Source organism: Artibeus jamaicensis, unplaced genomic scaffold, assembly GCF_021234435.1.
Source record: "Artibeus jamaicensis isolate MK-2021 breed Jamaican fruit bat unplaced genomic scaffold, CSHL_Jam_final contig_797, whole genome shotgun sequence".
Taxonomy (NCBI): domain Eukaryota; kingdom Metazoa; phylum Chordata; class Mammalia; order Chiroptera; family Phyllostomidae; genus Artibeus; species Artibeus jamaicensis.
In genome coordinates this window covers 9,207,418-9,231,285 of record NW_026521977.1, presented here as the reverse complement: position 1 = coordinate 9,231,285, position 23,868 = coordinate 9,207,418, and the positions used below count along the sequence as shown (strand labels likewise).

Here is a 23,868-nt window from a genome sequence, read left to right as displayed (position 1 = left end):
TGCATTACCGCCTGCAAGTATTTGGCACGCAGACACCTGGGGCATGAATGGCCCCATAGACCACAGATGTGAGTGCATTAGTCACCACCTCTGAAAACATCAGCTGCTTCTGAAAAGAGTCCCTTTAAAGAGGACCCCTGGGCTGTAAAGACTTAAGGTAGGTGGGTGGGGCCGAGCTAAACAGAAGCACTCCTATAGGTGCAGTAGGGAGGGGGCGACACAACAATCTGTGAAAAATTGGCTAAAACAGAAGCACCAACTACCCACTTTTGCTGGAGCAACCACACCTTGCTCCAGAAAAGGTACACGGGGCTCAATAAGAACCGCTGTGGGTGGTGGGGGCCTGCCCTGTGACCCTCGCTTTATTTTAAATCTGAGAGTTACAGGCATCACACCAAGAGCCAGCTTTCAGGTCCAAGCACTTTCTTGAGCAACACTTGCCTGAAGCCCGTCGGCACGGCACGCACCCGGCTGGCAGCGAGGGGAGGACAGAGACACCATTAGGGGCGGTCACCCTGCGCGCCCTGAAGTCCCCTTTCGCCGGGGTGAAGAGCCACTGCTTTTCACCCAGACCTCTGGGCCGGCGGCCGTATCCTCGGTATCACACCATTCCAGCCCTTATACCGCATCCGGGAATATAAAACGTCCCGCGCGCAAGCCAGCACGAGATGATTCACTGACACGCAAGTCTGAAGTGGGATTGGGGGGATCCGCAGCACTGGGTTTGCTGTAGTTTAGAGATGTGAAATTACAAAAGAGGAGGAAACGCTCAAACGAAACAGTCGATAGATGGGCTCCCTGTTCTAGGTGCGATTAGGCAATATATATATGCGGCCCCCCAACTCCGACACAGATGCCCAGCAAAGGGGAAACACTTTAAGGCAGATGACAGAGGAGCAAGCCAACGAAGGCGGAAACGATCCAGGTACAGGCGCGGCAGCGCTGCCAGCCAGGCTTCAGTTCCCCGTCTGAAAAACGAAGCGTTTGGGACTACAGCGTCTCCCAATCCGAATAGCAATCTAGAACTCTACAATATTTCATGCTGAAGCGGCCCTAGGCTCGGAAACGGGAAAAAGAGGGAAAGAGAAGGAAGGCGACAGGGAGGGAAACGGGAGGAGCGAGTGGGAGATCAGGGAGAGGGAACCTTGGACACGCAGAATAAGCTCGGCGAGCGTGCAACCTTCATCCTCCTCTTCACACACCTGAGTTCTCCCGTCTCGGACAAGACCCCGCGCCCACCCAGTTTGGTCACCAGTTAGTTAGCCAAGCCTCTCTCTCCACACACCAATGTCTTCTAGAAACCATGGGGCAGATAGTGGACAGAACATTAATGCACGCTAGGGATAGAAGGGGGAACGGCTCTGGCTGGAGTCCGACGAGCAGGTGAGTGGATTTCAGGCTGGGCAGCGGTCGCAGAAGGCCCGCGTCCCTTCCCACGTGCGTGCCCCGGGAGGGCCAAACTTCATTCCCCAAATTTGAGCAAGAGGAGGGGGTGCTTGCAAATTCTAAAAAAGTGGGGGGAAGTTGAACTTTTCCCCAACACCATCTCAGAGGCGGGACTGGAGGGTGGCGCCTGCACGGTGATTCGCGGCAGGTTCGGGTCCGGAGGCTCGGATTGGCGCGCTACGCCCGGGGCAGGGCAGAGTGGGCGTGGGGGAGGGCAGCGGCCCGCCCCGGCCACGGGATCTGCTCGCGCGGGGAGCGGGTTAATTTCAAATCGGGGGCTTGACTACTCCTGGACGGTCACGCTCCCTCTGCCCTCCCGCCGGCCCGCCAGTGCCGGGCTCGGCCTTTCCCTCTGGCACCCACCTCAGCACGCCCTAAGGACCGACTGAAGGCCGGACTCGCGGGCTCCGGAGCCTGAGCGGGGAAGAGGTGCCAAGAAGTCCCGGCTCAGATTCCGCCCGCTCCAACTGCGAGGTGAACTGACAGATCAGCGGGACTCAGAGGGAAGCTGTGCCTGGCAGAACCGGCACTGGGAGAAAGCTCGGGAGGGATACAGCAGCAGTAGCAGCAGCAGCAGCAGCGGTGGCGGCCGGCCGTTTCCCGCCTCTCGCTCCACCAGGAGCCAGGGAGGGAGGAGCTGAGCTCCCGCGCAGAGGGGAGGGGGCAAGCGAGGGGGAGGGGCTGGGATGCCGTGGTTGGGGCGCGGTTTGCCCGCGCTCCGGCTCAGCCTAACTAAGGGGCGGTGCCGGCCACCTCCGGCTTTCCGCGCCAAATTTTTAAATCGAAGGCGGAAGGTCCGGACCGCCCTGGCAGCGCCAACGAATCGCAGGCCTGTGGCTGGCTCTCTGATTGGTCGGGGATTGTTGCCCTGGAAACCTAGGGGATGCTGTCCGGAAACCTGTAGCGCGGGCTCCGTACAGGAGAGGACGTGGGGGGAGGGGCAATTGACCAGGCTTTGGGGAAGTGCTTTGAGCACTGAGCGTGTGGCGCCTGCGGGACAGTACCTGGTTGCCTTACTGAGCAAAGGCAATCAGTCTTCCCGAGTGGGTTCCAACATCGTGGCGTGAACTGGCTAACCGAATGGCGAGCGCATAGCGCTGTGCAACTTTAGGGAAGTCTTAATTAAAAAGTTTGAACCATCAGGCGTTCTTTAAATACCCAGATTAAGTTTGGAGTTTAAGGACTGAATTTGGAAGTTTTCTATGAAGCTATTTCCCAAAACTTCACTGCTGAACCTTATGCACGTGCGTGTCAGGAGGAAAATGCAGGCATCTACACGCAGACTTCTATCCCAATACTTAGGGTCGTGTCAGTTCAGCGGGAACCTGGGCTCGCGAGCTCAGTCTCAAACCCTGATCTGTGACTTAGGTCGGTGCTGGTGCTTATTACAGTCCGTTCGGTGGGGCCCCGAGAATGGCCTGACTTCTCTAAAGGTGGGAAAGGGCTGTCACTGGAAATTCTGTGGGTTGCTTGAAGTCTCGTGGCAGCGGATCGGTTTGCTGAAAGAATTTACTGGCGTTTGATGTAGTTTCCTGCCCAGTGGGGCTATCTCTAGTCTGGAATAAAATGTAAGTGCAGTTTGTCAGTTTTCGTTAGTCTTTGTTTCAGTAGCCTGTTGTGTCCATGAAGGAATTTTCAGCGGATCTCCTGCTTTTATTTTTCTTTAATTTTTCTATTTCCTTTTTTCCTTAAGGATACTAAACTTTTTAACAGAATTGATTGGACTACTTGAACCATCAGGATATTAGGAGGAACTTCAGATTCTTTACTTTTTAAGAAATTCTAAATGTATGAGACATTTACAGGATGGAGAACGAAAAGGTACCTTTTTAACTTCAGTATTCATCCTTGCAGTTTTAAATGCAATATCATCCTGATTTAACTCATAATTTTTCAATATCCAATCTCTTATTAATGCCACATCCCCTTCTAGTTAGCCTTTAAAAACCCAGAAGGAAGGGAAGTTTAATTTTTGAAGAGTGATAGAGTTGCCCAGAGTTAAAATTGTCTTTCTAGTTTTCAATAAAAGATTTGGTGGAAGTCTGAAAGAAATAAGCAGGAAGAAAAGTTATTTTTAAGAATAATAAAATTTGTTAGTCTCATTATGGTTTTTCTGAGAATTCTTGAACAAAAGGAATTTAGAAGAGGGCATTTGACATGGTTTGAGATTGGATTTCTTTTTTAAGATAATTTCCTCCCAAATCCCCAGCTTCTTGAACTATGGGGGCTGCAAACACTGAGAGAAAAACAGTTCTGTAAAATTACAAAAGAATTCTCAGTGTCAGGGCAGGAGGGGGTGAATTGATTGGTGTTCAACTAACTCTACTTCGAGGTTAACAAAAAAGAAATATGCAACTTTCCTACAAGTTTTATATGTCAGTCAAATAAGAAAATTGCCGTTACCTTGATAGCCCAAGGTAAGGGACAGCAGCCTTTAGAAAAACCCTATTCTTGGGTCAGCACCTCCCAGGTGCTCGTGCTCTGGAGCCTTTCCCATTGGATAACTCACACTGACTTCCATGGAACAGTACTGTAGTCAGGTTGAGGGTGGAAGTCCTGTGCCGCCTCTCAGCCTGGCTGTCCTCTTCTGCAGAATTAGGACAGTAGCACTTGGTGAAAATACAAATGGAAAAGCACTTGATAAATCTTGAGGAGTCACAGGCATACAAAATAGTCCCATCCATCTTTGTTTCTAAAGTCCTTGAGGAATTCGTGTGTGTCTTAGTATTCTTTCACTTAATTGTAAGCATTCAAGCATTTTCTTTAAAATAGACTAGAAGGATTCGTGAAGTCCCCAGTGGCCAAAAGAAGAAACATGCTCTCCATTCATCTAATTTAAGAACTACTGTCGATTCACCCTCTTATGTCCCAGTGGCATTCTGTGTTGAGTTGCATCCCCCTGCCCTGCCTTCCTGGTTGCAAAGAAGTAGCTCTGGGGCTTTGAGTAACTAATTTTACTTCTCCATCTGTAAAGTGAAGGACTAGATAGTCAGAGGGCAGCCTTTCCCAGTCAGAAACCCCAGTCCTTGGCACTCTGGATTTTGCTCCCTACTAGATTTTGCCAACAAGTGTGAGCCCATTCTAGCCCTCACCCTCACCTCCGGGGCTCTCTGACTCTTCTATATCAATGGTGTTTTATTGAGCACCTACTGCATGCAAGCCATTGTGCTAGATGGATACACGGATGAATGGGACATGGCTTCTGCTATGGAGGCCTTTACTCAGTACAGTTTCATGAGTGAAAGTAAACTAGAAGTTTGGGATCATTTAAAATTATCGCTTCTGTTAGGGGAAACTGAACAAAAGATACATAGAAACTCTCCTTGCTATCTTTGCAACTTTTCTCTAAAGCTAAAATTATTTCAACATAAAAAGTTAAAAAATATAAGTTTTGATTTTTTAAGTCCTTAAAATAAAAGATGAAAAAAATAAGTCCATGCTTTGTTACATAATTTAAAATGGGAAATTTAATTTTTAGAATGGACAAGTATTAATATAGTGACTAAAATAATCAACTCTACAACCTCATTAGGTGTTCTTTTCCTTAGCAATATTTCATTTATTGTATAATTCCCAGAGTCAAAGACTATCTGATAAATCTTGTTTTACAGTGAATTTAATTATTGTTTTAAACCAGGAAAATCTCTTTTCTGAGCCACATAAAAGGGGACAGATGAAAACACCGCTGAAAGAATCTACTGCAGCAAACGCAGTGTTGTCGGAGACCCAGTCTGACTTTGGCCCTTTGACCACACCCACCAAGCCCCAGGAAACCTCCCAGGGAGAACCCTGGACGCCAACAGCCAACCTGAAAATGCTCATCAGTGCTGTGAGCCCGGAGATCCGCAACAGAGATCAGAAAAGGGGGCTGTTTGACAACAGGAATGGATTACCAGAGCCCAGGGACTGTTTGCACGTAGGTTTACAGAGGACTAGAGGGACCTGGGGGGGGAGAATAGTAGCTGAATGGCAGCAGTATAAAGCATCGCCAGCCACAGACTATCAGCCTCCTTCAAAGCACCAGAAGGTTTAGACCCCACCCAATACAGCATGGAATTCTGAACCTTTGACTTACTTTCAGTTCAAACTTTCCTTTTAGATCCGCCAAGCAGTGTATACCAGCTCCCTACCTTTTTTCTCCCCCAAATTTTGCAGCTGTTGAAGTGAAGCACTCATACCAGTGTTAGTCAAAGAGTGCAGAGGCCCCCAATAAATCTGTCAAACTTTATTTCAGAATAAGACATTGTTTGCTTCTTTCTTTGTAGGAACACTTATCAGGAGATGAATACGAGAAATCCCAACCAAGTCGAAAGGAGAAAAGTTTAGGGTTGTTGTGTCATAAATTCTTAGCACGATATCCTAAGTATCCCAACCCTGCCGTGAATAATGACATCTGTCTTGACGAAGTAGCTGAAGAGCTTAGTAAGTATGCAAACTGCTTACTGAAATGGTTAACAGTTAAAGTGACATCGTGGCCTCGCTCCTTACCCACACTCGTCTAGCCAGTGTTTGTAGTGACACAAACTAGGCCATAGGGAATTATAAATCTCTAAAGCCCTATTAATGTAAGAATACAGGCATATAGTTTTCACAGTGGAGATTGCTTCTGAGGGCATTTCAAAAGTGCCTGCAGCTTTAGAGGAAGGCAACATTGTTTTACGACTTGTTTCATAAGAGCCACGACTTGGACCTTCTCTCTGGGCTCTGCGGTTGAAGAGCCCGTCTGTGGAATGGTGTCTGTGTGGGTCATGATGATTATCCGCTGCTGTCTGGGAGCAAGGCTTTAGCGCTCCCTGCCACTCAGCACGATTCCGAGGACCAGTGCGTTTTCTGAGTGTTGAGCAAAATTACTGTGTTCCCCTGCCTCCTTTTATTCCTCTATTTATGGATTCAAATCTGGTTATAAATAAAAAGGTCTATGGCAAAGATGGCTTGCCTTTGCAGTCATGAAAATATCATAAACTGGGAAGAGAGATGCAGGGTATTTTTATATATAGCAAGTATGCCATAAAGTTTTTCCCTTCTAATACATGTTTATAAATGTCAACTTTACTTAATTTTAAGAATATGCTATTGAGATTCATCTATTCACATACACTCCACTGTAGCTATGTAGGATGTACTTTGTAATTCAGCAGGTGTCTTGACTGCCTACTATGTGCCAGGCAGTGTTGTAGCAGTTTGTGATCACATCAGTGAACAAAAAGGGATAAATGCCTGTCCTGTGGAATCTACATTCTAGTGGGGACATTAGATAATATTCAAAGGACATAAGTTAGAAGGTAATACATGCTATGGAGAAAAAGAAAATGTAGACCAGGGTGAAGAAGGATCCATTGGGAGCACTCGGGGCGTGCTTTGTGGTGTTAAATTACGTTGTCGGGTCAGACCTCAGTTTGAGAAGGCGACCTCTGGGCAAGGATGAGAGAATTGAGGTGGAGAGCCATGAGACGTCTAGGAGAAGGATTCCAAGCAGAGGCATGACCAAGCACAGAGGCCCTTGGGCAAAGGCATGTCTGGCAGTTTCCAGGAACAGCGAGAAATCAGAGCACCTGGTACCTATCATATGACAGCCGTGTGTGTGTTGGGGAGTAACATAGTAAACAGGTTGTAAAGTGTGGGATTTAGAGTCGTTAAGACTCCTCTCACTGGCTCTGTGCCCTGGGGTGAGCCGGTTAGCCAGCCTGAGCCTCTGTGTGCTCATCATGAAAGTGCAGGAAATACCTTCCTCTCAGGCTTAGGCTGGAAATTTTTTAAAGCTGTGGCACACAGTAGACCCTCAATAAATGGTACCTCCATTCATATTAATTAATTTGTACCCTTTGGGAGCAGGAACATGTCTTTCTCATCTTCTCCTTTGTTGAGTGTAAGTAAAGTTGTATCATCCAGAACCTACTGACAAATAAGCCGTGGGAGAAAAAGTCATTCAGTTCTGTACACGTTGCAAAATCTGATCCTAGTAACATACAGTTGCTCATCCTTTGCAGATGTTGAGCGTCGACGCATTTACGATATCGTGAACGTCCTAGAGAGTTTACACATGGTGAGCCGCCTCGCCAAAAACAGGTACACTTGGCATGGGCGACATAATCTCAACAAAACCCTTGGGACTTTGAAAAGCGTCGGGGAGGAAAACAAATATGCCGAGCAGATCATGATGATCAAGAAGAGAGACTATGAACAGGAGTTTGACTTCAGTAGGAGTTACAGTATAGAGGATCATATCATCAAGACAAACGCTGACCAAAACGGACACCCGGACATGTGTTTCGTCGAACTCCCTGGAGTAGAATTTCGGGCAGGTGAGAGATGCTCGTGAGCTCTGGGGTCTGAAGAAAAGGCTCCTCAGCAGACACTGCTCTGAAGCTACTGCTGCCTCAGATGCTACAGTTGTCAGCTCTGATCAGTTGGTAGTATTTTTAGCCTTGTTACTTTAGACGTCACTTGTCCCTTGATGAATTTTAATTCATTAATCCTCATCCTTCTTCAAAGCTTCTGTAAACAGCCGCAAAGACAAGTCTTTAAGAGTGATGAGCCAGAAATTCGTGATGCTGTTTTTGGTGTCGACGCCTCAGATAGTGAGCTTAGAAATTGCTGCCAAGATTTTAATTGGGGAGGACCATGTGGAAGATTTGGATAAAAGCAAGTTTAAAAGTAAGTGTCATGACTCCCTGGGCTTTGGGACCTACTCTTATTTAAACAATAAAATCTCAGTTACAAACGGATTTCCAAATACAGTTGCTATATAAACAAGTCTTCTCTAATTGTGCTTTTGGATTTTCTCCCCAGAAGCCATAATCATGGCTTTAATTAGTGGGCCGGATTCAAACAGATGTATGTAACTACTCTTGTTTGTCTGACACTTTGACCTATAAACAGTTCCTTAAAGGTTACCTCATTTGATACTGTAGCACTGTCCTTGTTTTACTAATATACAGTCTGTAGTTGCCTGCAGTCTAAATAAGGAGTAAATTGTAGGACTGGAACCCTGGCTTCTGCTCTTTATACTCTCTCATATGTGCAAATACAAATAACTTCTAATATTGTCACCAGAAGTCACCTGCAGCACAGTTGGTTTGCCAGTTTGAAAGAATGGCTATAGCCAGAATATTTGCTCAGAGTTGGAATGGGATTATAGGTTGGGTCCCTGCTGCAGACTCGTGTCCCCACCTCTCCAACAGACTTTGTAGGAACCTCCACAAAGAGACGGAGGTAGAGAAAGGGTGTGGAAAGATGAGCTCAGCAGATGGGGAGGGGTCTGCTGCAGACCCTCTCTCTCCTGGAGGCATCAGCGAACGTCCAAGTAGGGAATGAGGCTAGCCTGAGCATGGAACACTTGGAGGAGCCTGCTGTGTGGTGGGGAAAAGCCACCTCCAGCAACAGCAGAGGCTGTGGGAGTGCCTGGGGGCTGTCACACACCCTTCCTGTCCCTGAAAAGCCATACCAGTCCTATGAAAATACATTCAGACATCCCCAGGTTGGTAGTGTCTCTATCAAGATAAAAATAAGTGGAGAGAAACACAGTAATGCCGGCGATTGCCTTGGGAGATCTGCGATTTCAGAAAACACTCCCCACTGCTACTGATGGGCTGCCTGCTTTTCTGAGTCACCAGCCAGCTTTCTGCTCTCCGTGTCCCTGGTTAGTCACAGCCTTGGAAACCATCCCTGGAACTGGAGCTGTGTAATTTGCTAAACCCCCGGGGAACTCGGAACCCTCTGGCATGGCTATGGAGAAGGGGCTCAGTTTATAATTTGGTACGATCAAGCTGGAAGTAAAAGCAGACTTTCTAACAAAACTTTAAGATATCTCAGTTCTGTAGAATTAATAAATCTATGCTTTGCGTAGTACATGAGGACAGTGTAACAGTTTACAAGTTTTGATGGTCTCTGGAACTTTCCATGCTTGTGATAGTAAATCGATCTCCATTTATAAAGTATCACAAGCAGGAAAGCAATGCATTTATCATTGGTGCTTTATTTCTTTTAAAATTCTTCTGAATCCTCACTAGAAGGTGCCTAGCAATAGAGACTTTCTGTCAAAAAAGTCTGTAACTTAGTTCCTGATAAGGTGACCTCATTACATCATTTTCCCTTTTCTGACGTGTGCTTTTGTCATTTCACCAGTTAGTACCAGCAGTAACTGATCCTTTTCAGTATTTAAAACTGCTTGTTTTAGTCACAGCAGTAGCACTAGTGTACCTCTAAAAGATTCACATTTTGTCTGTCTGACATTGATGTTTAGGATGGCTCTTCGAATATATGAAATCCTTATGAAGCAGAAGCCTTTGATCTTTTGTTATTCCATTAACTGGTTTATTCTATAAACTTTACTCCCCCAGCAAAAATTAGGAGGTTGTATGATATAGCTAATGTTCTGAGTAGCCTGGATCTTATCAAGAAAGTTCATGTGAATGAAGAAAGAGGTCGAAAACCAGCTTTTAAATGGACAGGCCCAGAAATCAGTCCTAATTCCAGTGGTATGTATTTGTTTTCTTAAATTCTTTGCCTCGTTGTTTTTGAATTAATGCATATTCAGAGATATTCTCCCTTCCCCTTCCTACCCACACTCCCATATACAAGTGATTGAAAAGACAAAGATGAGTGTCAATAGGGAAAGTTTGGCTTCTGGCTCCATCAGCAACCCAAGATCCGTAACCACCTCCCGTACGGTACCCAGGAGATAGAATCTGTATGTGAAAGGACTTGAAAAAGTCGAAAGCATCACATAACATGAGACACGGCTGCTGTCATTACTATGCTTCCCAGCGACTATAACAGAGCTTATGCATATCGAGAATATGAAATGAGTTCTTTCCAGTATCAATATTCTAGTCCCCTCTGTCTCAGCTGTGGGATTCTGACATTTTGCATTCCACCAAAGCTCCCACACAGAAGTGTTGGAAAGTGGCAAGAACATGGGCCATGGGGGCAGAGGGAGGCTTAGCTTCCAGACTCAGCTCCAGCACTTAACTAGCTGTGTGGCCTTGGGCACCTTACTTCTCCAAGGCTGGGTTTCCTCACCTGCAAAATAGGAAGAACCATGGCACCTTTGTGAGGTTACTGTGATTTGGGATGTAATCTCAGAAGTCCTTTGGCACAGGGATTTGGAGTGCGGGCTCTGAGGCCACAGTGATGGAATTCACATCCCAGGCCTAACAGTCTACTAGCTGAGAGCCCATGATTCACTTGGTTAATATCCCTGAAATGCGGATGCATTTCTTGAGAAGTACTTCCCTGGTAGAGGTGTTGAGGTGTGTTAGTGTGTTCAGGCTGCTGTCACAGAATACTGTAAACTGAGTGGCCTATAAACAACAGAAATTTCTTCCTCACAGTTTTGGAGGCTGGGAAGTCCAAGACCAAGGCACCTGTATATTCAGTGCCTGTCGAGCACCTGTGCTCTAGACAACCTTCTTTTTGTTGTAACCTCACGTGGTAGAAAGGGGGACCTCTGTGAGGTCTAATCTGTTCAAGAAGGCTTTGCCCTCCTGACCGTAGCACCTCCCAAAGGCCCACTTTCTAATATTATATTATTAGATTTCACATAAAAATTTGGGGGAGGGCATAAATATTCAGTCGACGGCAGTGAGGGTCACCATATTTCATCCTATCAAGACTCCACTGATTATAAGATGCACAACTTTTTATATATCAATAAGAAAAAAACCACTGACAGTTACACTACAGTACACCACTGGTTATAAGTTACAATGGGTTTTAGAAATGTTAAGTGTGAAATTTTGTCTCAGAATTCATTTAATGAGATAAACAAGGTTTTGTGTAGATGAAAGTCCTTAAAACAGTGTCTGGCACGTAACCGGTCTCTGCCATTGTTGCCACTTCATCCCTAAAGTCATTTTAGAGCTATGCTTTGACTCGACGTCCCAAAAGGAAGATGAGTCACCACGCCCTTCTCTCTTTCAGGTCTCAGCCCCGTTATTCCCTTCACCCCCTCAGACTCGGAAGGGGGGCAGCCTTCAAAGGAGAACTGTGCCAAAAACCTCTTTTCCACACGCGGGAAGCCAAACTTTACTCGACACCCATCTCTTATCAAACTAGTTAAGAGCATCGAGAATGACCGGAGGAAGATAAATTCGGCCCCCAGTAGCCCTATCAAGACCAACAGAGGTGCATTTTCAATCATGTCAGGGCTCTGCTCGCCAGGATTCCTTGTTATCTGATCTATTTTTAAGTTTACTTGCTGCCGATGGGGCTTGTGAGACAATTGTTTTTCTATCCATATGCCTAACCCCACCTGAAGCCTAACTCATGTATAAATTAAAGGATAAAAAGTAGTTCGTGGGTTTTTTCATTTAATTTCTGTGTGATTTCGGGGGAGGTGCATGTTTTCCGTTCCTTGGGCTTTGGTGATGTGTCATCTGCATGAGCGTTTATTCTTTTGCTTTGACCAACCCCACCCCCTCCTTTCTCTCTGTTTTACCAGCTGAGAGTTCGCAGAATCCTGTGCCCTTCCCAAATAAAATGGCTCAGCTCGCAGCTATTTGCAAAATGCAGTTGGAAGCGCAATCAAGGTAGGTTGGCAGGGCTCTTTAGTAACAGGGTGAACCACCTTTAATTGCATCATTAGGATTCCTTGTTTTATGTAAGAACAGGCACAGGCCTTGGAAACTGGTGGGATAATCTTTTCTTTGACGCATACGCAATTATCACAGAGACTATCTGCTAGCTTCATAAAAGCTGAGCTTCAATCTGGGACTCTATAAAGTGGTAGAACGTTTTAGAGAAAATGTGTTTATGTTAGAACATTTTAGAAAATATGTCCTGTTTTAAATCTTGTCTTTTAGTGAACCCAGAAAGAAAACAAAATTACAGCCGGCAAGATCCGGGCACTGCCAGCCAGGGGCCCCCCTGGACTTCCCAGTGAATGCTGAGCTGGACCTGACAGCACCGGCCCTCCTCCAGCCCCTGGGCGTGGTCCCTCTGATCCCCAGCACACTGTCATCAGCAGTGCCCGTGATCCTACCTCAAGGTCCACCGGGCTCGTCCTATGCCATCTACTTGCAGCCAGCCCAAGCCCAAACCGTGACGCCGCCCCAAGGCCTGAGCCCCACAGTCTGCCCTAACCCCTCTTCTAAAGCTACGAGATCGAAAGACTGCCCCGATGCCACCACCGAGGAAGCAGCCAATGACGCCACGAAGCCCAGTGCCTCCACCAGGCCTGGAAGCCTGTTGCTGGTGCCGGAGAGACAAGGTGCACAGAACCAGGACAGAGAACCTGCAGGAGGAAGAGGCTCAAAGAGGACAGGCATCGTCGAGGACACTGGTTCCAAAAAGAAATTTAAAGAAGACCTGAAAGGACACGAAAATGTTCCCACGGTAAGTACACCCTTGTACTACACAAAGCTTCGGGAACGCCCCAGTTGATTAAAGGAGGATTTGGGGGCTTGTGAAATTCACCAGGGCGAAGAGCAGTCCCTCAGAAGACAAGGAACTGTTTTTTTAGCATCCATAATCCAAACAAGGTCCCTGGACAGCTAATCCCCTTGCCGGGATGACAGCAGGGACATTTTTAACCTTTGGAGGAAGGGATTATTTGCTCTTTTTAAAGCACCACGGGCGGTTGTCCTCAAGTCCATTTCTCTACCACACACTGGAATGCAAACACCTGTCGCGAAAGTCTTAAATAATTTTACAAGCAGTTGTAACCCCAAATGAATGGATGGATACACGGGGCTCCAGTGACTCGGCTTTCTGAGTCATTACCTAATGTTTATTCGATGTCTCGCAACTGACATCTGTTGCCTGAAAGATAAATTGTTCCCCCTCCTTTTACTTTCTAAAATTTAACCCAAAATTTCTATTCTGTGTGAATAGAAACATTTTATCCTGGCCAATCGTAGGTGTATTTGATAGGACACTCTGGTTTCTAGGGAGCGGGGTGTTCCAGATCACTTTTTTTTCTAGGTGGAGTTTATCAAGAAGGAATTAACATTTATTGGATGCCGACCCACACACCTGAGGTCAGAAGGATTAGGCACTTCTACACACATTGTCTCGTTTTCCTCCATTAGGACAATTATATATGAAAGCCATGATCACCACAAAATGTGGAAGTGGAAGTTAATCTCTTATTTTGCCCCTGCTGTTAACTCAAGTTATTTTATTTCTCTACATATTGTTTCCTCACATCTCTGAAGAATTTGTTCTACCAGGGTTTCCCGATCATCTACTGGGTGTGAAGAACTGTGCCCTGGACCAAGTCAAAGCAGCACCTGCCTTTGGCAATACTTGCTTCTGAGCACTTGCCCCAGGGTCGTGTTGTGGTTTCTGTGAGGCCAGGTGAATTTATTATGGGATGACACACACGAAGGGGTTGTGATTCTTTTAAGGTGCAGTATAAGATGTAGGGTATTATCTGTAACTGTTGTTATTAAGGAAGCTTTAGAGTTTGTCAAGTCTTCCCGCAGGATGGCCTCATGGTAACCATTCAAAACATCTCTTACTGCAGTATCATTTTGCACTTAATATCCATGCTAGGGGGGAAATTGTAAGGCTTTAGACTGATTGGATTTTCTGGGAGGTCCATCATCTCTTCTGGCCAGTGGAGTAATTTTTTTTTTAATATTTACTTATTTATTTATTTATCTTTAGAGGGGAAGGGAAGGAGAGAGGGAAACATCAATGTATGGTTGCCTCTAGTGCGTCCCCTGCTGGGAACTGGCCTGCAGGGAACTGGCTTGCAACCCAGGCATGTGCCCTGACTGAGAACTGAACTGCGATCCTCTGGTTCCAGTGGAGTAATTTAATAGTGGTCTCCTGTTGCTTGCTTAGATATTCAGGATTAGGGTTTTCAGTGGATAGATTTCCCATACCCCCTCCTTCTTTTTTCATCTCTGTGACTTCAGTTTAACCATTTTTCTTAGCACAAACCGAGCAAAACAAAGAAAGTGTGTTAATTTGTGTATTAATTCATTTGGTGAACATTTACGGAGAGGCTACAGGTATGAGAGAGCAGAGGAGACAGTGTACAAATAACACAAATATGTCAGGTAGTGAATAATAAGAGCCATAATGAAAATCAAATAGGCTGTGGAGGCGGGTGGAAGAGGGCTGATGTGGCCTCAATGAGATAACATTCAACTTGAAATATGTCAAATTCATCCATCCTGCTAATTTAACAGTTCTCAAGTTAAAAAAAAAAAAAAGGAATCAGCATTACAGGTTAAAGGATATTATGAAGAATGTAATTTGTAGAAAATTGAAAAATAATACTTATTAGAGTACTACAGGTTTTGCTGAAGCATTGAATTAAACCATCAACCAAAGTAACTTGTACTACAAGGAAGTAGGATTAACAATAGCAAAGACGATTTGTAAAATCCCTAAATTGACTCGTTTAAAAATTTCTGTTCCTGCAGCTTTCAAGGAACCTTCCATTAAAGAATATGAACAGTGCTAAGCATCTTAGAAACAAAAATTGAAGTCTGTGGTACACTTTTAGCAGTGTGGATTCTGGATTTAATGGTTCCTAAGGAAAAGACAGGACTGTGAACCACTGCATCAAAGTGTGGACTGTTGTTTTAACAATGTCCAGAAGGATCTGGAGGGAGATAAAAGGAGGGTCCCCAGTTTTACAAGAGCTGCATTTAGTTTTTGCCAGTCCTACTCATGGTAAGGCCGAAGCAGACTCTTTGGGCGGCTCAGCCACCCCCGGTTCTCTCCATTTGGTAAAATCCAGTGCTCCAGCAGGCGGAGAGAAGAAACACACAGCCCAGCATTCTGGCTGTTTCCATCGGGTCTATAATTTTATTGCCTAAAGCTTTTGCTCTGTGACAGTTAGGTCCACTAATGTGAATTAATCAGTTCACTGTTTATACCTGTAGTTTGTGAGTGCCATGCCCTTTAGTGTGTGTAAGTGCATGTGCTTGGTGTCATTAGAACCTAAAGCATTAGAAACAAATCTGTGGTTGTGCAGCTCCTTTGTTCTAAGTCGGGGGCCTGTGAACACCTTTCTGCAGAGGACCATTTAGTCAGTATTTCTGCTTTGTGCACCCTATGGCCTCCGTTGTACCTGTTCGACTCCGCCATTGCAAAAAAACCAACAGGGAAGCAGCCGCAGACGGCACATAAATGAGTGGGCACGGCTGTGTCCCCGTGCCCTTACTTTCACACAGACAGGCAGGAGGCCACATTTGGGCCCGTGGCTTGGCAACTCCCTTCTCCACATCAACATTTCAAGAAATGTTTTTCTTGAATTCCGATACTACCAAAAAATGCAGCTGCCAGGCGGCCTGGGGAGCGCTACATGCACGACGCCCCCTTGCAGAGTTACAGTGCAGGCCCCTCTTAGACCCTCAGAGCTTCTCTAATTAAAACACCAGTTTCCTTTGTTGAATTCAGCATTTCCCAAACATATCTGAGCAGGATTCGAGCAGTGCCTGCTTGCATCCCATGAAGCTAGTGTCCCTCAGAATACTCTTTGGGAACTACCATTCTATGTAATTCAAGAACTGTCAGTAGTAACACAGCCGCACCATTATGGTGTCCCACGGCACTGGCGTGATTCTGATGGTCAGCACCACGGCACACCAAGCCGTTCCGAAAGCAGGATTTAGAGTGCCCGTGTGAAGGGGGTCTGCTGGGGGACTCCTACTCTACACAGGCTCAGTGGTAGTTTTAGGACATTTCCCCCAAGACCACAAAAGGCATTTAGAAGCACGTGGTTTGTATCACTCAGGACAAGTTGGCATAGGAGGGAGGTACCTGCCCGCAGCCTGTATCGTTGGGAGGCATTAGTCTCATGAGACAATCACCGAGCTGTATTAGTCCTGAAGAGGCAGGTGCCATTTTTCTTCCAGTATTCACGTGTAAAATAAACCCCTCCTTGTTTTCTAGACCTTGTTCCCATCAGGATACCTAATCCCTCTCACCCAGTGCTCTCCCCTGGGGGCAGAGTCTGTCCTGCATTGTAAAGAAAACTCAGGTACGCTTTCTCCGAACCACAGGATTTACAGCTCCCCCATCGCAGGTGAGTGTACGTAAGATGCCCTTCTATTGTGGGGCGGTCTCAAGTTCTCCTAAGTCCAGTAAGCTGCTCAGATAAATGCCTGTGTTTTGAAGACATTTTCCTCCCTTTTATTTCCAGGTGTTATTCCAGTGACATCATCTGAACTCACTGCTGTTAATTTTCCCTCTTTTCATGTAACACCCCTGAAGTTAATGGTCTCCCCAACTTCCATGACGGCTGTACCTGTGGGGAGCAGCCCGGCTCTCACTTCGAGCCACCCCATTCCCATCCAGAACCCAAGCTCAGCCGTTGTCAACTTCACCCTGCAACACTTGGGGCTCATCTCCCCCAGTGTACAGGTGTCTGCCAGCCCTGGGCCCGGAACTGTCCCCATGTCTCCAAGATTAGAGGCCGTTAGTGTCAGACCAGAAAATGCAGGCCCTCAGCAAGGACGGGCCACCAGGTACGACTCTCCTGCCCTGGGCCAGAACCAGCCGAATGGACAGTCCATCGCTGTGACAGGGGCACAACAGGTAAGAGTTTTTTCATTTAACTTATTTCTTTCCTTGGGTTATTCAGTCTCCAGTGTCAGTGTCCTGGGAGACTTACTCTTGCTTTTCTTCTCTGGGGAGGGAAAGGATGGGAGAGTGAGGAGAGCGAAGGCCTACCTCCTCTCCAAACATGGGAAGCGTGTACAGGCAGGCAGCCCCTGTTACTAAGCTCCCATGAGCTTTTTCTCTCGCCTTAACCAAAACTACCTGAGAATATAGAACTCACCCAGGCTCACCGAGCCGATTTCACAGTGGTGCTGGGCTCCCACGTGTGACACGTCCTTCCAGTCCAGCCTTCGAACAATGCCACAGCCTACTTGTCTGGGTTTGACCCTTTTTTTCCCCCGTTCCTCTCTTTCCAATCAGCCTGTTCCAGTAACGCCTAAAGGGTCACAATTAGTGGCTGAAAGTTTCTTCCGTACCCCAGGCGGACCAGTGAAATCAATGGGCTCCTCCTGCGTAGATTTCGATGGTGCTAATAAAACCTCCACAGGGACCCTCTTTGTCCCCCAGCGAAAACTGGAAGTCTCAACAGAGGATGTCGGTTAATTGACAAATTCGGCTTCATTTCATTTTCTAAGGAGTTGCTTCAGAGAGAAGGTGTACTCAGACTGGCTTGGAGAATACGGTCTCTGAAAATACTATAAATATGTTGAGGATTTTCTTACTTTCAAAACAAAGAATTGTTTTTACACACACACACACACACACACACACATATGTATTTGTATTAAACTAAATTCACCCATCAGTCCTAAAAAAATAAAAGTAAAATGTTGAACTAAGGTATACTAGCTTCTAGGGGGGAAAGAATGAATTATTTCACCTGTGCCTATACTATGCCATTATGCAAAGTAACTGTATTAAAGTTTACATCTCTGAATGAATATGTGACATGCCTAACACAGCATTCTCTTAAACTTTGCACAAAGAAAAAGCTGTGATTTATAATGTATTTTTAAATAGGAGGGCTGGAGCTATATTTTTTGTAATTTTAATGTTTTTGTTGCAGTATGTCTTTTTGTAAAGTTTGCAACAATTCTCAATCAAGTCTATGGAAAAATTATTTATAAAATGTATTTTTAATCATAAAATTGTTGAAATTAAAACTTTTCTAATATGTATTTAATACTTTCATTTGGCCAGTTAGGGCACTGTTGGGAGAAATGAAAATTTACCTAACTAAACTCCAAGGCACATTCTTGGTACGGAGAACACGTCGTAGGTTCCCTTTGATATGCAGTTTACAAAATGTTCCTACCTCCTGCTTCCCTTTTGATCTTCCATATGGCCCATTTTTACAGAAGTGAAAATGGCTTCGAGTCACTGTTTCTTGGCCAAGGTCGAGCAGCTAAGTTCCACGTGCTTCCCTTCACACCCTGGGAGATTAGAAGTGAAAGGGGGAGCTGGGTTGCTCCCTAGCCCACCCTGGCCGCACCAGCATCTTCCCCAGGCCCCCTGCTGTCTACGAGGAGGGGCTGCAGATACAGTCCTCTCACCACACTTTCCCAATGGCCCAGCTCTAGGAACGGGAAAGCAGCAGTAAGGTTTCCAATTCCCCCCACCGTCAAGAAACTACACTAAACCCCATGAGCTCCAAGACATGAGCTAAGGTGTGTGTCATATGTGCATCTCCTCGACCCCTCTTTGTTAGGGGATGAACTGCATCTGAGAATTGACGTGTGAGAGCCTGGCCAGGCTCTTAAAGGATCGTCATGTATCTATTTCCTATATGTTCACTGTATGCTAGGCACTGTGCTATTCACTTTAAAGGCATTACCTCTATGAGCTAGGACTGTGAGGTCACTGAGGCTCTCAGAAATTAAAGTAGTAAGTCCAGAGTCACGCTGCTAGTACATGCAGGGACTCAGCCATGTCTGCTGGCCCTCTTTATGCATTACCCACCTGCCTCCAGATGCGAGCCTCGCAGCTCTGGTAGAAGCAAGCACATTGTTCCGGGATATCTGAGCATTTGTAAGGTTACCCCTTTCGAATCTACTTAAATATGCATGTTTTGTTTGCATAACAAAGTACAGCTAGGAAGGGAGAGATTTTCACATGAACCTAGAGACCCCCTTCCTTCACACCGCTAGAGAACCAACATGCACTATTCCAAAGCACCTCTGCCTTTTACCCTTACTTGAAGGGCATGTGAATGGTTCCTGCCTTTAGAGGCTTAATCCAAGGGGTGGGCAAAGGTAGGTTTACAGTCGTAATACAAACAAATAATACAGTAATAAGTAATACAAGAATGAAATTTCACATACTCTCAAGTGTAAACCTACTTTTGCCCACCTATATATAGTTGAAGACATGTACATGTGAGGAAATGAAGAAAGAATTTCCATACAATAAAAACAAAAATTTACCAGCTGGTAAATCTGGAGAAAAGATACAGTTCAGTGGAGCCCACTACGTTCAGCTGCACACAGATAGCTTCGAGGGGAACACCAAGTAGACAATCACAATAGCTCAGAGGAGGCGAAGCTCCTTACCCTCCTCCCCTCCCCCACAGCCGAGCTGGAGACATGGAGCCTGAGGTTTTGTTCAGACCCCTCACCAGGTCTTCACGTGAAGTACCGCCCCAGGACTGAGGTTTAGAGAAGTCAGATGCACAGAAAGAGGTACTTTAGACTTCAAGGCAGCTCTGGAGATGGTCCCACCCAGTTTTGCAGCTCTGAGATTTGTGGGTTTGCCTCTAAAGCCCACCTCCTGGTATTCATTCCCCTGTGTGACCTCCTCCCCTTGATTGCATGTGGGGGTCTATGAACTCCTAACCAACAGGGTACAGTAAAGGCGATGGGGTGTGTGTGATTATATTACATGATAATGTGCTTACATGAGATTGTAGTGCCTGCCTTCCTGGAGTCTCTTCCTTGCTAGCTTGGAGGAGTCCAAGTGCCCATGTTGGGTAGCCCAACACAGCAAGGAACTGTACGCAGCCTCTCGGAGTGGAGAATAGCCTGCAGCCAGCAAGCAGCAAGAAACAAATCCTCAGTCCTACCTAGAACCACAGGGAACTGAATTCCGCCAACAGCCTGAGTGAGCCTGCGTGTGGCTCTTTCTCCAGTCCGGTCTCAGATAAGACCACAACCCTAACTGATACCTTCACTGCAGCCTGACGAGGTCCTACACAGAGAGCCCGGCTAAGCTGTCCCCAGATGCCTGACCCTTAGGAACTGTGAGATAATACGTTTGTGTTGTTTTAAGAGGCTAAGTCTGTGGTGATACTGCTATGCAGTGATAGAGAACGAAAGCAACCACTATTACACAGTGGTACAGTTATCACCAGCAGGACAACCAGTAATACACCAGTGCTCATAACTGCCCTCTAGTTTGTCTGATTATTGTCCGTTGGTTTTATAGGCATTCATAGGTGCAAACACCATGGGGACATGGTAACCCCAAAGGCCTTCATGGGAGAAGTCCCGCCCATTTTCAAAGCTGGAAGCAACTTTAAAGATGCCAGATAGCACAGTGGTGGACACAGTTATCTGCCCAGCATACAATTTCTGTTTCCAAACTGCCTTCTGATTTCCTCTTAAGGAATTACTTGATGGAAGCCACCCAGTGGGCTATAACTGGAGGTCCCACCCATATCTACAGCAAGGGTGGGCTTGTCATCCAGGTGAGGCCAGCCTCCCTTTTGTATCATCGTAGCAATGACCTCACCATTTTGGTCCTGCTGCAACTTTGTTGCTGGGGTTCCTGCTCCCCAGCTTCTGGAAAGGCCTTTGTACCATGTTCAAACCGATGTTCAGCCCTCCACCGATTCAGTGGGCCTTTGCTGTCCTTCCAGCAAGTTTCCTTTGCTTGAAGAAGCCAATCATTTCTGAGCCTACCAACCAAAGGACTCGTACAAATCACAGAGGGAAACCCGGAGCCAAGGCTTCCCAATTCCCACACCAATCCGTTTTCTGTTCCCTAGTGCTGGTGAAATCCAGCCAGAGTGAATAGGAAAAGGTTTAAGAAATGCTTATCACACCAGAAAATGCAAGTAAGTCACCTATGTTCAAATGAATGTAAAGAGTCGTTTAAAATATCTGAAAGGGAAATCGTTGAAATAAAAGACACAAGGAACCCAGGAAACTTGAGCAATAGAATTTGATGCAAAAAAAAAAATTTAAACCCAGCTTTAAAACAAGTTTCCTCAGCCTTGTCCTTTTCAAGTGATTAGTGTTCCTGCAGAGAAAGGATAAAGAGATTTCCAAAACTTAAGCAGATAAGCTGTCTGAGCAATCCTATTAATACTGTAAAAGACCAGGGCTGGCTCTAGATTCTTTACAGTATTTATCACCACCTGGAAGTTTTCAAATCTTGAGGTCCTAAAATAAGATAAGCTGGAAGGAAAAGTGTCATTATTGTACATTAAACATGTATCAACCTTTTATTTAACTTTTAAAGAAGCAGTTTTGCATCTCAATTTTCTATTTGAATGCATTCAGGTCAATTACTTGCTCCATCAGATAAGCAATTAAGTGCAGACTCATCAGGAGTGTCAACACTTTGTAGGAAAATATAGGCAGGGAATATATTACCAGTGTCATCCAGCAGGCAAGTAATTTACTGCATTTCCGAAAGTCTACTAGAGACTCCTCCACACTCTGTGAGTTAGGCTCAGAGTCTGATTTGCCCCGTGTATAGTGAATTCTATTTTTAAAATATTCATTCAATTATTGTCATGTGCTCGGCACTGTGTTATGCAAAACAATGCCTATTATCCTACTTCGGATAATAAAAGATCCTCTGTGTACGAGTCTTCTGGAAGTTTATCCTGAATGAAAACATTTTTATTTTAGTTTCTATTGGTTAAAATCTTTCTAAAATGATAAAATGGCTCCCCAGATTCTTAAACAGGGTACTTTGAATATAATTTAACTTTTTCTTCATGCTCTAACTCATGAGCACTATTGTCAAGTTCAATATCAACAAACAATTTAGGCCATCTGTGATACAGTGATGCCCTTGGCAGCTATTAAATGTGTAGGTCTGTATCCTCCTAAAATGAATGGCTCCAGAATAGTATACTTTTCAAATTCTGATTTTATGGTTCTCTATCTCCAACTGTTGACGTCGGCTTCAACGTTCCTCTGCCCTCTACATTCATGATTAGTCTCTGTCTTCTGACCCAGGAAAAACAGCAGGATTCCAGCAGAGCCGATGCCACCATCCTCACTTTTCCACGCCATTGGGAGTCAGTAGATTTATAACCACTTAAGGAGCGCTCTGCTTCTCTGCAGGGGCAGGGTGGAGGGTGGTAAAAGCAATGAGCTTCCACTCGGGTGTCTCCCTTGCCAGTCAGTGGTCTAACTGTCCACATGAATCCCAACTTGTTGATTCTGGAAATCTGGGACCTCATGAAATGCCAGAAATGCTGAATATAAATTATACACCCATGTTCATTATCACTATCCAACACTTAGATAACAAGAACATTTCTACATAGAGATGCTCTGTGAAACATGGCATGGCCTAGATATATTAGGGGAAAGGGTGAGACTTGAGATATGAATAATTTTTATTGAGTATATAGCATTATACCTACTTCAAAATAATAGTACAAGGTTGTTACTATTGGCTGCTAAGGAGTGTGTCCCAATTACACAGTATGTGTGCAAAACCCAGCCCTTGCTGACTGCAGAACATCATGCTTCAGAATTTCATCCCACTAAAGCTGTCACATGCTTTCAGACTAGGGTGAAACGGGCTGATTCCAGATCGTTCATGACTAATGAGAACAGAGCTTCAGGAGCATCACTGCGGAGGTGTGACAGCTATTTCTATTTCGGGCTCCCTACCTTTAGTGATTTATACGGTCCAGTTGTTGAAGCCAGAACAACCTTTCCCCCAAACCCCTCTGTGTACGGTTGTGTGCTGGAGTTAGCCGAAAGAAGGCTTGACTTTTCCGACTGCCTGCTTGGTGGCAGCTCTGATTCTCTGACTTGCCCTTTCAGACTTTCAGAACCCATAGTTCTGCTTCCCTGACTAAACTGTGAGTACACAATACCACGTGGAGAAGACATGGGGTGGGGGGAGTTCCAGAGGTGACCCAGGGCTCTCTGCTTCCCCATGCCCAGAGGATGAAATGTGCCACCAAACTGGCACGTTATAAGCTGTGGGCCATTTTGGTTGCCAATATTTCTATAGCTGCAAATCCAGGAGCTCAAACATTTTTAGGTCAAAGCGTCTTTTGCAAATGTATTTGTACGGAACTCAGCCACTACCCACTACAGGTTTCTGACCCACGTCAGTTACCAGGCCAGGAGATGATGCTGCATCCAAGATCCCACCTGGCTCAGGTCAGATAGAAATGCAGGGCCGGGGAGTCCAAGTCTGGCGGCTGGGCCTAGCTCTGACCCCCTAAAGAAGGCACTTAACTGCTCAGAGCTGGTTTCTTCTGACTTTACAGAAGTGAGCTCAAGTAATTTCTGAGGTCCCTTAGAAATAAATTTTTATGAAAAGTAAATTTAAACTCACTAGTAATTCCTAGCACATAAGCAGAAACTGAACTCGGCCAAAAGAATTTTGTCAAATATATGGAAAGGGCTAATCCTAGGGAGGAAAGGAGGCTCTTAATGAAACCACTAATCCTCAGGCGTCAGCATACCTGGCATTCCTCCTGGCTAACTCAGTCCACGTAAAGCAGATTTAGAATGACTGCTGTTCTTATTGCAAGAAGCTGCAATTTCCACAAAACTCCTCTGACAGGTTGTAAGTCCACTCAGTCAAAATACGACTTTTCCTACCAGTTGCACTTTTTAAAAATATCTTCTCTCTTACATTACTTTTCCTACGTGTTCTCTCTGTGTTTTTTGTCTGCTCTAGACCTAAGAGATCTAGAGCTTCAGGGGGAAATTGGAAGGAAGGGAATAGACTGGCACCTCACTTAGCAGGCAGCTTTGTGAA

The 23,868-nt window shown here is 45.5% G+C and overlaps 1 protein-coding gene across 1 annotated transcript; it reads left to right on the top strand.

Annotated features, from left to right (window-relative positions):
• Window positions 1-1,694: 1,694 nt before the first annotated feature.
• E2F8 (E2F transcription factor 8) lies at window positions 1,695-18,010 on the top strand. The gene is made up of 13 exons (XM_037150579.2): window positions 1,695-1,920; window positions 3,140-3,267; window positions 5,084-5,362; window positions 5,712-5,868; window positions 7,434-7,748; window positions 7,939-8,100; window positions 9,786-9,923; window positions 11,368-11,571; window positions 11,888-11,975; window positions 12,249-12,780; window positions 16,300-16,432; window positions 16,550-16,944; window positions 17,329-18,010. Exons 2-13 carry the CDS (start codon window positions 3,253-3,255, stop codon window positions 17,509-17,511), a joined length of 2,601 nt encoding a protein of 866 aa, XP_037006474.2. The 5' UTR covers window positions 1,695-1,920; window positions 3,140-3,252; the 3' UTR covers window positions 17,512-18,010.
• The last annotated feature ends 5,858 nt before the right edge of the window (window positions 18,011-23,868 follow it).